We start from the raw sequence: 16,013 nt of genomic DNA on the forward strand, positions 1-16,013 counted from the left end.
ATGTCCTGCAGGACCCAGGAGTGACCACTAAACCTTGTGTGCTCCGTACACTGCTCACATCCGGCTTTTAGAGGAGACGGTAACAGCTGATCGGACCCCACAAATCTGATATTAAAGGGAACCTGTCACCCCCCCCCAGAGCCTATTAAGGTAAAATAGCCACCTTCAGCAGCACTAAGGCTGCATTCTGTGAAGGTGGCTCTTTTATTTAGCATCCCTAGGAATGCTGAAATAATCACTTTTATAAATTTTGAGCCATACCTCTAATGAGTCAGGGAGGTATGATTTCTCCCTGACTCAAGCGCCTCGCAGCCGTCCATCATCCCACCGGGCGCCGCCTCCTCTCTGTCTTGTGCCGTCACCCGCGCCTGCGTTCTGCTATTATTTCTCGGGCATGTGCCGTGCGCGCTGCCCTGGAACTTACATCAAGTGATGTAAGTAGATGGCGCCTGCGCACAGCCGAGGCCCCAGATCCTGCCCCGCAGTGTGTTATGATGCATTCACACTGCGGGGCTGGCAATCTGGCGCTGTGCGCAGGAGCCATCTACTTACATCACTTGATGTAAGTTCCAGGGCAGCGCGCACGGCACATGCCCAAGAAATAATTGCAGAGGGCAGATGACGGCACAAGACAGAGAGGAGCCGGCGCCCGGTGGGATGATGGACGGCTGCGAGGCGCTTGAGTCTCGCGTGGACGTGCGAGACTGGCTTTAGAGCCACCTTCACAGAATGCAGCCGTAGTGCTGCTGAAGGTGGCTCTTTTACCTTAATAGGCCCTGGGGGGTGACAGGTTTCCTTTAACGACCTATTCTAAGGATGGGCACATTATAAGAGTGAAAAACCCCTTTATCAATTGTCCCTGCACTACAAGCCTCACTGCTGAATGGACAATACCTCTGCCAGGGACAAACTTTACAGATGTGATGTAGGAGGTATTAATGTGCAGAACAAAATGGCTCTAACAGTTATCCATTTTTTTGAGGTTGGATTGAAAACAATAGCCAGCTTGCTAGTGTTTTTGAGGTTTTATGGCTCTTACATATTATGTTACCTTTATTCTTGGGATGTTTATGATTTATGGTAAAACCAGATTTATATGATTTTTATGTTTTGCTACTTTTATTCCACTTTTTGGAAACTGGGATGTACAGAAAACTTCTACAGTATAGCAGCCCTATACAAAACAGAAAGATTACCGTATATACTCGAGTATAAGCCGAGATTTTCAGCCCAAATTTTTGGGCTGAAAGTGCCCCCTCGGCTTATACTCGAGTCATGATCGGTGGTGGGGTCGGCGGGTGAGGACTGTCATATACTTACCTAGTCCCGGCGATCCTGGCGCTCCCCCTGCCTGTCGCACTGTCTTCGGTGCCACAGCCTCTTCCCCTATTCAGCGGTCACGTGGGACCGCTCATTAGAGAAATGAATAGGCTGCTCCACCTCCCATAGGGGCGGAGCCGCCTATTCATTTCTCTAATGAAGCGGTGCCGGTGACCGCTGACAGAGGAAGAGGCTGCGGCACCGAAGACAGGCAGGGGGAAGGAGCGGGACGCCGGGAGCAGGTAAGTATGTCATATTCACCTGTCCTCGTTCCACACGCCGGGCGTCACGCCATCTTCCCGGCGTCTCTCTGCACTGACTGTTCAGGCAGAGGGCGCGATGACGCATATAGTGTGCGCGCCGCCCTCTGCCTGATCAGTCAGTGCGGAGAGACGCCGAGAAGATGGCGCCGAGGAGCTGCAAGCAAGACAGGTGAGTATGTCGTTTTTGTTTTTTTTTTATTGCAGCAGCAGCAGCACAGATTTATGTGGAGCATCTATGGGGCAATGGTGCAGAGCACTATATGGCACAGCTATGGGGCAATGGTGCAGAGCACTATATGGCAGAGCTATGGGGCAATGGTGCAGAGCACTATATGGCACAGCTATGGGGCAACGGTGCAGAGCACTATATGGCACAGCTATGGGGCAACGGTGCAGAGCACTATATGGCAGAGAGAGCTATAGGGCAACGGTGCAGAGCACTATATGGCAGAGCTATGGGGCAACGGTGCAGAGCACTATATGGCACAGCTATGGGGCAACGGTGCAGAGCACTATATGGCAGAGCTATGGGGCAACGGTGCAGAGCACTATATGGCAGAGCTATGGGGCAACAGTGCAGAGCACTATATGGCACAGCTATGGGGCAACGGTGCAGAGAACTATATGGCAGAGCTATGGGGCAACGGTGCAGAGCACTATATGGCAGAGCTATGGGGCAACTGTGCAGAGCACTATATGGCACAGCTATGGGGCAACGGTGCAGAGCTCTATATGGCACAGCTATGGGGCAACGGTGCAGAGCACTATATGGCACAGCTATGAGGCAACTGTGCAGAGCACTATATGGCAGAGCTATGGGGCAACGGTGCAGAGCACTATATGGCACAGCTATGGGGCAACAGTGCAGAGCATTATATATATGGTACAGCTATCTATGGGGCAACGGTGCAGAGCATTGTATATATGGCACAGCTTTATGTGGAGCATCTATGGGGCCATAATGAACGGTGCAGAGCATTATATATGGCACAGCTTTATGTGGAGCATCTATGGGGCCATAATGAACTGTGCAGAGCATTATATATGGCACAGCTTTATGTGGAGCATCTATGGGGCCATAATGAACGGTATGGAGTATCTATTTCTAATTTTGAAATTCACCGGTAGCTGCTGCATTTTCCACCCTAGGCTTATACTCGAGTCAATAAGTTTTCACCGTTTTTTGTGGCCAAATTAGGGGGGTCGGCTTATACTCGGGTCGGCTTATACTCGAGTATATACGGTATGTTCTTCATTCCTTGTTACCTTTTTGTCTGTTTTGCGCCTATTTTTGTTTGCCCTCTGTAGAAGGAAGTTTGGTTTGGATAAAGGTTGTTGTTACGTGAACTAAGACAGGCAAAGAAGCATGGACAGATAATGGACGTACATAATGGAGTGTGGTGTTATACTGTGCTTAGACCTTGAAGTTTGGACGGATAACATGGTTTTGTTTAATACATGATGCAGGATACAACTAATGTCAGTGTACCTTAGTTTAGTTTTCCTAGGGTGTTAAGTAGCTGCGAGGGTTGTATGTTACTCTTTTGAATTGTGGAAAACTGGTAGTGGTGTCTGTATAGGAAACAGAGGCAATTGACTAGGATCGTACTATAAGAAAATTGCATTCATTTTGTGGGGTTCAGGAGAGTTGAGGCATTAGCTAATTACTGGGCAGCTCAAGTAAGGTTAACAGTATAAAGAAGTAAAAGTATAAAGAATAAGTGAGTTTGATGGGACAGGGAAGCATCAAATAAGGATGGTTATTAACTGCACTGGGAGATCTCCCAGAGCGTATAGTTCCTTTTGTCCCATTTTAGATATCTATGTAGAAGAGCACCTATCATTCCAGAGAAGAAGTCTTAACCTTTGCCCAGATGCCCTTGAGAGATCCCAGAACACCCCTCTTATATTTGGTGCCGAGCTGAAACATCTCCTCTCAGATTTCAGCCATGAGGAGGAGACTGTAATAAAACCCAACGCCACTTGTTCCTGTCATTTTCCTCCTAGTCATTATTTTATATATATATATATATATATATATATATATATATATATATATATATATATATATATATATATATATTGGACTGGTATTATCTGCAGGAGAACCAAAAGACTGGACACCCAACTGCACGGAAGTCAGGCTGAGCACCACTTACTCAGCCGGAGAAGGGGGTTAAGGACATAAGAAAAGGCCAGTCCTTTACCCTGAATCCAATATATATTGTATATAAATAATGATGCTATATTCATTATCATGTTACTGTGTAGTAATTCCATAGGTGTGCATATATACACTTTAGGTGTAGGTGCAGGACTACCTGTACATGGACATACTCAGTAAGTGTGTTCATGTGAAGGTGTTCATGCATTTACAGCCAGTAGATAACTCCAACTGTACGTGGATCAATGATCTGCATGTGCATTATGGATCATTAGCTGCCATGCTATTTTAGCTTAAGTCTCTATATGCATTATGGAATTGTAATAAGTGTTTTGTGTGAATGGGGAAAAAGAGTAAAGTGTGATATTGTTGTGATATTACTGTATACTGTAAACTTTTTGTTTTGTTTTTTCCACTTTGTGCTCAGAGTTTAGTGATTCCAGATATTTTTACCCTATTCATCATTTGTGATTATTTTAAAAAGTCGCAAATAGGACATAATCTTCATTCCAATTTCCTTTGGAGAATTTTTTAAGTATTACAATTTTTGGGCCAAATTTTGGGTCAATTTTCAAAATGTGAGATTTTGGGGGCCAAAAAGTTGCAAAAACAGTTCAAGGCAGAAAAAATGCTAATTATGCACCCGGGCCTATGTCTACAATTAAAATAAAAATAATGATTACCAAACATTGGCTGGAACATTAATTTCTAAATTTAGTAATATATTCTACATACCGTAATTGTTTAGAATTTTAGGGGTCCCAGCAGCTAAAACACCTTTTTCATTCAATGAGTGACTACATATCGCAGCAATATGCTTTAATTTAACTTTCTTGGATAGAAAACCCCTTTAAGTAGTAAAATCTGTATTTGTCTTTAGTGTATAATAAATGCAAATGTTCCATGTTACAGATGAATGTTTTATTTGGCATGGAGTACATGAGATGCGGGGACTTTCACCAACTTCTGGAAAGGAATGGGCCACTAGACATCGCCAGTGCCAGGTAATGTGTTACAGGAGTTGTGTCCGATCTCAGAAGAAAAGTCATCAGTCACTATACATGACTGCAGACTGCCAGATTGTGACAGGGGGCAATGCGCACACGGTCACGACTTCCCTGTGTTCCCCAATCAGGTGGGCGATCCTGTGTACAATTTGCACATTTGTGGTCACGTGCTGACTAGTCTCACCCGGCTTCTCTCAGTAGTAAAGAATGGAGAGACGTGCAGGGTACAGTCAGAACATAATCGCCAATATGTAATTTTCATTCATTCATTCATTCATTCATTCCTTCTCGAGACTGCAGTACTGATAGTGTGCACTTCTTACACCGTCACGATTCGGCGGTCATATACAGTGACTGCAGACTTTTCTTCTGAGACCGGACAACCCCTTTATAAAACCCTCTATGTTAAGAGGAATAATATAGAATAATGCTTCTAATGACTGATATGATTCCCAGGTTTCCTCTCTATGGGATCTGATACTTATTCATTTTCTCTTTGTCAGATTCTATACCGCCGAACTGGTGTGTGGGATCCAGTTCCTCCATTCGAGAGGCGTCATCCACAGGTAATCTAGTCAGTGTTAGGCCGGGTCACACCAGCGTATATTCTCTCATCTAAGAGAATCCAGACGATTATCCAAATCGCACGTTGATTAAACTCTGAACAGAATTTGATCAGAGTGATCACAGTGTGATCTCATTTTTTCGGATGAGGAGAAGATGGGAAAAAAAGTCTCCATCTTCTGCAATCAGACTGCACTCAGATGTCATCCGAGTGTAGTGTGATGTTTTCCATGGACTCACTGACTTGCATATTGAAGCATGATCCGATAATCTGATCCAACTCAGGCATGTTGCGATCGGAAACAATCAGACATGTACACGGCCCCATAGAATAACATTGGTCCGAGTGCAATCTGATGTTTTGTCACCCAGTGACAGAATGATGCGCTGTACCTGGGGTCTAGTCGTCCTGTCTGGTGTCACAGACAGGAAGCTGCAGATGAGCGGCCGTCACATGTCATACAGTGATCCCTACAGTGCGCAGGTAGGGGACATAGTAATGGAGTCATCTCAGATGAGCAAAGTACAGCAGGAAGAGAAAAGAGGTTTATTCCCATCTGTCATCATGTGACCACAGATAGAAGAAGAACACTTACTTTATACTCAGGTTATTTTTCTTTTTCTTACAGAGACCTAAAGCCCGAGAACATCCTGGTGGCTGAGACGGGCCATATTAAGATCACGGATTACGGTCTAGCACTAGAGAACATGCACGGAGACCAAACAGCCACCGGATTCGCTGGGACAATAGGTTACATGGCTCCTGAGGTGAGAATAGAATGTTTTTATTTTTGGTATATAAAAGGTTTTTCAGGTAATTTCACATTGATTAGCTTTATTTATGCGCGTTCATCAATATAAAATCATTGGGGGTCCGATCCCACTGATTAGCTGTTCTTACAGAGGCAACCAGAGCAGAACATCGCACCTCTGTACTGTTTAGTGGTCAGTACTGAGGACTGCAGATCAGACCGTGTTCATTTCAGTAGGGACTAATCTGTAGTACCAGCAATCGCCACTAGCCAGTGAGGGGAGCTGTGACGTCTGTTCATTGGTTATATCCAACCATCGGCGGAGGTGATAACAGCTAATCAGTGGGACTGCCGGGTGTTGGCTCCCACCATTCTTATATTGATGATCTGTTCTGCTCATCAATATAAAGTATTAGAAACCCCCTATAAATTATTTTCATTATAAATATCACCCCTCCCCAGAAAAGGTGAGAAATGTGTGACCTCTGGGGGCTTCACTGCTATGTACCCCACAATCACCAAATGGGAGGACCAGAGCCTCCTACTCTTCCCAGCCTACATGTCTACATGGATAGTGAACTATGGCCGACCAGGTGTAATGCTGAGTTATCCGGACCATAGATGTCCTACAGGGTTAATAAAATGTGTAATGATGATACAGGAAAATGTGTTATTTTATGTGCATTTATTACATTTATTACATAACACGCATCAGATGTATCTAGTACATCGGACTAACTGCTCTGTGTATATTAGACAAGGCCAGCCGCCACCTCAATACTATCAGCCATAATGCCACAGACAGCTCCTTAACCCCTTCATGGCATATGGCAGACATGCCGGATATACACTGTGTTCCAAATTATTATGCACAAAGAGTTTAGGAGTGATAAGGTTAGAATTTTTTTGTTTGTCATTTAAACTCATTGATGGTGACGGGCAGCACGGTGGCGCAGTGGTTAGCACAGCAGCCTTGCAGCGCTGGAGTCCTGGGTTCTAATCCCACCTTGGACAACATCTGCAAAGAGTTTGTATGTTCTCTCCGTGTTTGCGTGGGTTTCCTCCGGGCACTCCGGTTTCCTCCCACATTCCAAAGACATACTGATAGGGAAATTAGATTGTGAGCCCCATCGGGGACAGCGATGATAATGTGTACAAACTGTAAAGCGCTGCGTAATATGTTAGCGCTATATAAAAATAAAGATTATTATTATTATGGTGATGTGTGTCAGGGCTCTTTATATCACTGAAAGCAATGTTCCTCATTATTAAGCAGCCTACATTTTTTGCCAAAATGGGAAAGAAAAAGGATGTGTCGGCTGCTGAGAAGCAACAAATTGTGGAGTATTTAGGTCAAGGCATAACTACCATCAACATTGCCAAGACACTTCATCGCGATCATTGCACAATCAAGAAGTATGTAGCTGATTCCCAGCACACACGTGTGCGTGCTGATAAGGAAAAATTGAGGACTCTTTCCAACAGGCAATTGCGTAAGGTTAAAAGAGCAGCTGCAAAAATGCCTTGTCATAGCAGCAGACAAGTTTTTGAAGCTGCTGGTGCCTCCAACGTCCCCAGAACAATAAGATACAGGGTCCTTCAGAGGTTTGCAGCTGTGCGTAAGCCATCCTGTCGACCACTTCTATCCACTGCACACAAGCAGAAACGGCTCCAGTGGGCCAAACGATACATGAAGACTGACTTCCAAACGGTTTTGTTCACCGATGAGTGCCGTGCAACACTCGATGGCCCAGATAGATGGAGTGGAGGATTGCTGGTTGATGGACACCCCATGAAAACACGGCTAAGGCGCCAACAAGGAGGAGGTGGAGTAATGTTTTGGGCTGGAATCATGGGGAGAGAGATTGTCGGCCCCTTTATGATCACTGAAGAGGTAAAGATGAACTCCATAATCTATGTGGAGTTTCTAAAACAACACTTCCTGCCATGGTTCAAGAGGAAGAACCGTGCTTTCCGCAGCAAGATCATTTTCATGCATGATAATGCACCGTTTCATGCTGCAAAAAACACATCTGCATCTCTGGCTGCTATGGGCATAAAAGAGGACAAACTTATGGTGTGGCCACCATCTTCCCCTGACCTCAACCCCATTGAGAACCTCTGGAGCATCATCAAAAGGAGTGTCTATGATGGCGGGAGGCAGTTCACATCTAAGCAACAGCTCTGGGAGGGTATTCTGTCCACATGCAAAACAATTGAAGCAGAAACCATCCAAAAACTGACAAAATCAATGGACGAGAGAGTTCAGAAGCTTCTTTCGAACAAGGGGTCCTACGTGCAAATGTAACATCACCTAGAATAAAGTTTTCACTTGAAAACTGTTTGATTTCATTTTGTAATCAGCTGATAATGCTTAGAACTTCACAATTGACCATTTTTTTGTTCAAAATAAAAAAAAAGGTTGAAAACTCTGCTGTGCATAATAATTTGGAACATGCATTTTGAGTGTTTATTTTTTTTTTTTTAAAAGATACTGTTTTCATAGGCAGTTTGTTCCAAAACATTGCAATTATACTAGAATAGTAGAGGACTGGAAAATAACAATGACTGCAATTCAGATAGGTAATTTAGAGAAAATATGAGGAAATGTTATTTGCATAATAATTTGGAACACAGTGTATGTTGTGTCTCTGCTTTCATGCGGGCTCACCCGCAGAGCCTTCATCTTTTCCGGCAGATGATGGGTGATTTAATGAGCCATCATGTGCCTTTATCAGCTGCGGGTGTGACACTGCTCTGTCTACGTCCGTTAACCTGTTAAATCCTGCTGTCAATCTCAGACAATGGCATTTAACATGCGCAGGCGGGGGTGTGCGTTTTTCCATACTCCCATCAATGGGCCCATGACATGATCATGATCTCAGAAAATGGCAACACAAGTGAAGGTTTTTTTTTACAAATCTAAGATTTTCTTTTTCACCACTTAAATAAAAAAATATATACATTTTTGGTATGAGTAATTTCACTGACCTGGATAATCATATTGTCAGTTTTATCACATAATGAACATGGTAAATAAAAAAAATGTAAGTGCATCACATGATAAAACGAATGATGTCAAGTACAACTCGTCCTTCAAAAAACAAGCCCTCATATAGTTATGTGGACGGAAAAATAAAAAAGTTATGGCTCTTGAAAGAAGGAAAATGCTAAACCTAAAAAAGCTGACAATCTTTTGGTATGAAGGGGTTACAGTGTGAGCCGGTAACACACTGAGCCGAGCGTTGTGTGCGCCGTCACACCCATATATATTACATTCACTCTGATTGTTAATATATTTTATTAATTTCATTTATGGAGCCTAATTATGGAAGATCCTTTGTGCCTCTGACTGAGTAGTAAGACTTACTGCCATTACTGTAGGATCACATAACAATATGAGTGACATATACGTGCGGTGACAGGAGGTGGCACTACTAATAATGCTGCTCTATGGCAGATCCTGGACATGCAGGAGTATAACGCCGGAGTCGACTGGTTCTCGCTTGGAGTCATCATAAACCAGATGCTGACCAGTTTTTCTATCTACGATCCGGCAGTGTTTGATGAGTCCTCCTCCGGCGCCAAGGACATCATTGAACAGGTCAGTATGTTCCCGGTATAAGGGTCTAGTATTGGGGTCATACAATGTTAGTAGTCCCTGACCCGGAGGCTGTAATTGTACTGAACACAGCCTTACACAGACATCTTCTCCCCATCCTCAACCTCGTAAACCACATTTACTATGTCCCGCTATGGATAAGAGAAGTAGAAATCCATTGCTTGCACCCCCTCATCACTAAATATCGCTATCATATACCATCACAGCAGACAACGCGTCATGGAGAGCAACAATCAGAAAGAAGTGATCACTGTGTATAATCTTTACTGGTCAGATCACAGGGTTCCCTTACTAAATCCTAAATACATTTCTCCTCTTCAGCTCCTGCAGGAAGATCCTGATCAGCGACTAGGAGTCCATGGTGAGATCCGAGAACACCTCTTCTTCCAGCGAATTGATTGGGTCTCTGTGGAAGCCCTTAGGATGGCCCCACCGCACATCCCTGTAGTAAGTAATGGGAGAATTCTCCCATGGATCTGAATAAGATTCTCTCCCACAATCGTCTATGCTTTTGGTTCTGAGATACATTATGTTTAGTGTCAGGGTTGGAAAATAATTTGGCTCGCGTTATTGGACAATGTAATCTCTTAGCAGTGTATGTCTAGTCTATAGGATTGTTCTTCTTTCAGGCCCTTTTGAGGGTTACATGCAAATAATTAACTAGTTATAAGTTCTGTTAGGTACAAGCCATTTAAAGGGAATCTGTCACCCCAAAAATCGTATATGAGCTAAGGCACCGTCATCAGGGGCTTATCTAAAGCATTCTGTAATGCTGCAGATAAGCCCCCGATGTTACCTGAAAGGTAAGAAAAACAGGTTATATTATACTCACCCAGGGGCCGATAGGTGTCGCGGTCCGGGTCCAGGGTCTCCTATCTTCATTCGATGACGTCCTCTTCTTGTCTTCCTGCCGCGGCTCCTGTTGAGGGCAGAGCGAAGTACTGCTGGGCCTCTCTGACCTTTCCCGGCGCCTGCGCACTGCAGTACTTTGCTCTGCCCTCAACAGGGCACACAAAGTACACCTGCGCCGAAGCCGCGGCAGGAAGACAAGAAGAGGACGTCATCGTATGAAGATAGGAGGCGCCGCACCCATCAGACCCGAAATTAACCGGGACCGCCCCTGGGTGAGTATAATATAACCTGTTTTTCTTACCTTTCAGGTTACATCGGGGGCTTATCTACAGCATTACAGTATGCTGTAGATAAGCCCCTGATACTGGTGGCCTGAGCTCATATACGATTTTTGGGGGTGACAGATTCCCTTTAATCAGACAAAGCATTGCACAGCCGTCTGTAGCTGGAGCTAGAGAAGACCGCCCTTGGTAAAAAAAAATTATCATGAGCCCTCCATAAGGAGCAGTTCATAAGATTTTTATATTTTTCCTGCAGACCTGGAAGTGATTCTAAAGAAGATTAATTTACATTTTTAAATAACATTTCTCCTTTTTATAGTCTCCACTGCTAATTTAGACCAGATGAAAAATAAAACAAAAAATAGGAACACATTTTTGTCAAAAAACAGAACTGATGGAGCTAGGCCAATTCAGAAAGACCTATAGGTACAAGAGAACGAGAGACACCAGGAAGAACAAAATATATTAGAGTAAAAAAATACCAGTGTATACTGGTGTGGACAAAGAATGGAAAAACCACTCGGAAAACAAGGAAGACCAAAAGGAGGAGGCACTGAGACGCAGGTCACTTATTGCAGGAAATAATATCAGGACAAAGAGGTATCTTTCCTATATGCCAACTGCTGCTGTGTTTCCATGATGTTTGATTATTACTTTTTATATAATATTTTCCTTATTCATGTTGTTTGTGAGCGCCTTCTGTGACACCACTTACCGTACTAGATAATAAAGGTGTTTTTACTTTATAGAGACCTCTTTGTCCTGACATTTTGTCCTGCAATAAGTAACCTGCGGCTCGGTGACTCCTCCTTTTGGTCTTCCTGTTTTTTTTCAATTCGGAAAGAGTCTGTAAACAGGTGAAAGTGTTCAGAGCTGAAGTGATAAGTACAGATTGAACCGACAGGTTCCTTTTAATATTGAACTATTATTTTCAATTCTTAAAGTCAAAACTGTATGATTAGTCACTAAGTTCACCATGACTTTTTTCTGTATTTTTTTCTATAGCCAACTAAGCCTAATCCCAGGTTCCATGCTTTTAAGAAGTTCAGAGCGTTTCCATTTTTTAACTGAAAACCCTCAACAAGACACCAGCTCAATAACATCAGAGCAAGCTGCGTACCTGAGCTTCCAGAAGACCATGGCGAGAAGACTGGAGCATCGGATGTCCAACAACATCAGGGACCTACAAATAGCTAACTATAAGTGATAGGTATAGGTAGTTATAGGTTAGAAAGGATAGGTATATTTAATATTCAATAAAAAAAAGATAAGGATAAGTATAGGTAAAAAGAATAATTCTAGGTAAGTATTACTAAGAATGTATAAGTATAGGTAAATGTAGGTAAGAAAGGATAGGTATGTTTAACCTTCAATTTAAAAAAAAAAAAAAGAAAAAAAAAGGTAAGTATAGATAAGTAAGGATAAGTTAGATAAATATAGGAAAGAAAGGATAGGCACCGTATATTTAAAATAATAAAAAAAGATAAGGAATAAGTATAGATAAATATAGCTAAGAAATTATAGGTACCGTATATTTAAAATTAAAAACAAACAAAAAAAAAAAAGATAAGTAAGGATAAGTATAGATAAATATAGGTAAGAAATGATAGGCACCGTATATTTAAAATAATAATAAAAAAAAAGATAAGGATAAGTATAGATAAATATAGCTAAGAAATTATAGGTACCGTATATTTAAAATAAAAAAAAAAAAAAAAAAAAAAAAAAGATAAGTAAGTACCGTATTTTCCGGCGTATAATACGACTTTTTAACCCCTGAAAATCTTCTTAAAAGTCGGGGGTCATCTTATACGCCGGGTATCGCCTTGTACGCCGGGTGTATATGGTGGGTGGGGGGGGGAGTGGTCCTGATGACGACGAGGGGGCGTCTCACAGGAAAGTGAGTATCCCCCATTACCTCATCATAGCGCTGCAGTGTGGGGTCTCTGTGCTGGGAGCGGCGGCTGCTGTGCTGTGGGGCGGCGGCTCCTCTTCTGCAGTGTGGGGCGTCTGGTGCTGTGGGGCGGCGGCGGCGGCATATCTTCATGCAGTCGGGGCTCCTCCGGCATCTCCTTAAAGCTCAGAGGCCCCGCGGCGCTGGCAGCTCCATCGGTATAATGCGGTGGCCTCCGGGAAACTGGCCGCTGCTCAGATTCAGATCTCGTGTCCCGAGATCTCGGGACGAGATCTGAATCTGAGCATGCTCCGCCCCCAGCGGCCATTTTCCCGGAGGCCACCGCATCGCACCTATTGAGCTGCCTCTGGGAAAATGGCCGCTACTCAGATTCAGATCTCGTCTCCCGAGATCTCGGGACGAGATCTGAATCTGAGCAGCGGCCATTTTCCCGGAGGCCACCGCATTGTACCGATGGAGCTGCCAGCGCCGTGGGGCCTCCGAGCTTTAAGGAGATGCCGGAGGAGCCCCAACTGCATGAAGATATGCCGCTGCCGCCGCCCCACAGCACCAGAGGCCCCACACTGCAGAAGAGGAGCCGCCACCCCACAGCACAGCAGCCGCCGCTCCCAGCACAGAGACCCCACGCTGCAGCGCTACGATGAGGTAATGGGGGATACTCCCTTTCCTGTGAGACGCCCCCTCGTCGTCATCAGGACCACTCCCCCCCCCCCAAAAGGCACATATTCACCGGCCCTATAAGACGACATAGGGTGTATAAGAAGACCCCCGACTTTTAAGAAGATTTTATATTTTAACTGGTAAAGTTGGGGGGTCGTCTTATACGCCCAGTCGTCTTATACGCCGGAAAATACGGTATAAGTATAGATAAATATAGGTAAGAAATTATAGGTACCGTATATTTAAAATAAAAAAAAAAAAAAAAAAAAAAAGATAAGTAAGGATAAGTATAGATAAATATAGGTAAGAAATGATAGGCACCGTATATTTAAAAGAAAAAAAAAAAAAAGATAAGTATAGATAAGTAAGGATAAGTATAGATAAGTAAGGATAAGTATAGATAAATATAGGTAAGAAAGAATAGGTATATTTAAAAAAAAAAAAAGGTAAGTATAGATAATCGCCCAGTGTAAGTGCCCCCTTAGTTATACATAAGCTTTATATAGCCTAGAGATAAAGATAAGGTAGAAATATAAGTATTAGATAAGTATATAACACCCCATCTACAGGGGTGACAGGGCCCATCCAGCGCTGACACTGCAGTGACCCAGGGATTAGCCGATCGCCAGGACATGGGGTCAGGAAGGAATTTTTCCCCACACATGGGGTTGTTTCGCCTTCCTCTGGGTCACATACTCTTTATGCAGTAAATCCTATAAATGGCGCTGGATGATCACATTAAATTAAACTAAATAATATAATAGATAACAATAAAAATTAATAAACCCCATTCATTGTGTCTGCGTCTTCTTTATATTCTTTTATTAGATGTTGGACGGCTGTAGTGATTGTGACAAATGGCGGGGAATTAAGAGTTAATCCGATACTTTGTGTGGAGTTGGGTCACGTGATCTCGCTGCCGATTCTTTCCCCTCATGACAGTGATGTTATGGCATCTGTCCAGGGCCGGTTTTAGACAAAGTGGGGCCCTAGGCAAAAGTTTAAAATGAGGCCCCCAATGCTCACATATTGCACCATGACACTCAAACATTTTGGTTGTATTGACATGCGTTGAGTTCAGACCATTCAATGCGTGTGATCGACAATATTGAAGTCGTTTGGCTCTTGTTTCTCGGCCTCTTTACACTAATGAAGAATTATGGAGACAGAACACTAAGGGTTAGGGTTGAGCGACTTTCATTTTTTTAAGGTCGAGTCGGGTTTTGTGAAACCCGACTTTGTCCAGAGTCGAGTCGAGTGCAGTCGGCCGATTATCGCTGAAAGTCGGGGATCGACCGAAACACGAAACCCAATGCAAGTCAATGGGGAAGCATAGTCGGCAGTGAGTGGAGGCCAGGAAAACACCTACAGTGCCCATTTTAATGCCAAAAACATCCATTCTTGTTTCTGAAGCTTGTCAATCTTAATTAACTTTATAATAATAGTTGGGCATTGGAAATTGGGGGTCATTTGGCAAAAGTTGTGGGGGGTAGGGCTGGTTCAAGGTTTTAGTGGGCACAGGAAACGTGGACTACGTCACGGCGGTGGAGCAGTGAGAGGTAAGTATGTCAAGTTTGCAAGTGCTGTGATCCTAAGCAAGCAGGGGGGCCCACTCGTTGGCATTGGCACTGGCACAGGGCCCCTCAAAGTACAGCGGTGTGTTTGCACGGCGGGGGCGCCTCCCACCAGCAGCGACACTTTTGCGTACTCTGAGGGGCCCTGTGCCAGTGACGTCGCCAACGAGTATGCCCCCCCACCTGATGAAGGAACCTGCACTTTCATCTGCACCTTCCTCTTTGTCCCTGTGTAAGGTGGTATAACATGCGGGAAGGGGAACCTTACTTTCAGCAGGGTCAGATTCTGGCTGTGTAGAGTGCAAGGGGAATGTAGTGGTCTGGGTCAATGTACCAGCAGACTCATCTAGCAGTGGCTGGGCAATGGGCAGGATGAGGAGGAAACAGATATAGGGCCAAAGAATAAAGTAGGCTAAATGCCGTTCAAAATTGGTAACAGGACTAAACAGGCGGCACTGCTTTGTTCAGTGGAGTAGCAAACCCAAGAGCAGCAGACACTGTTTTAAGGGCCCAACCACACTAGTAGGCCAAATGCAGTTTAATATCTGATACTATAGGCCGAAAGCCAGAAGGTAGAAGCTCAGCTGTATTCAGTTGAGGACAAACACCAGGCAGGGGCAGACACCGTTAGTAGGCCGGAACCACCAATCTTTTAAAAAACAGCACTTAATGAGAGCCAGAAGGTAGAAGCTCAGCTTTATTCAGTTGAGGACAACACCAGGCAGGGGCAGACACCGTTAGTAGGCCGGAACCACCAATCTTTTAAAAAACAGCACTTAATGAGAGCCAGAAGGTAGAAGCTCAGCTTTATTCAGTTGAGGACAAACACCAGGGAGCAGCAAACAGAGGTATTAGGCCCCATCCAGCAATTAAAAAAAAAAAAAAAAAGCTTAATCAGAGCCAGAAGGTAGAAGCTCAGCTTTATTCAGTTGAGGACAACACCAGGCAGGGGCAGACACCGTTAGTAGGCCGGAACCACCAATCTTTTAAAAAACAGCACTTAATGAGAGCCAGAAGGTAGAAGCTCAGCTTTATTCAG

The 16,013-nt window shown here is 43.9% G+C and overlaps 2 protein-coding genes across 4 annotated transcripts in view; one reads left to right on the forward strand and one right to left on the reverse strand.

The window, feature by feature from the left end:
- The window catches only part of LOC143788701 (protein kinase C delta type-like), a 32,796-nt gene extending 20,497 nt beyond the window's left edge, over positions 1-12,299 (forward strand). The window contains exons 3-8 of the mRNA XM_077278532.1: positions 4,660-4,751; positions 5,258-5,320; positions 5,948-6,086; positions 9,531-9,674; positions 10,014-10,139; positions 11,831-12,299. Of these exons, the coding sequence (XP_077134647.1) occupies positions 4,660-4,751; positions 5,258-5,320; positions 5,948-6,086; positions 9,531-9,674; positions 10,014-10,139; positions 11,831-11,896 (630 nt within the window). The 3' untranslated portion in view covers positions 11,897-12,299. The remainder of the gene's footprint in view (positions 1-4,659; positions 4,752-5,257; positions 5,321-5,947; positions 6,087-9,530; positions 9,675-10,013; positions 10,140-11,830) is intronic.
- The window catches only part of LOC143788926 (fatty acid hydroxylase domain-containing protein 2-like), a 325,226-nt gene that overhangs the window by 113,460 nt on the left and 195,753 nt on the right, over positions 1-16,013 (reverse strand). The window lies entirely within an intron of this gene.

The sequence above is a fragment of the Ranitomeya variabilis genome, chromosome 8 (assembly GCF_051348905.1).
Source record: "Ranitomeya variabilis isolate aRanVar5 chromosome 8, aRanVar5.hap1, whole genome shotgun sequence".
Classification (NCBI taxonomy): Eukaryota; Metazoa; Chordata; class Amphibia; order Anura; family Dendrobatidae; genus Ranitomeya; species Ranitomeya variabilis.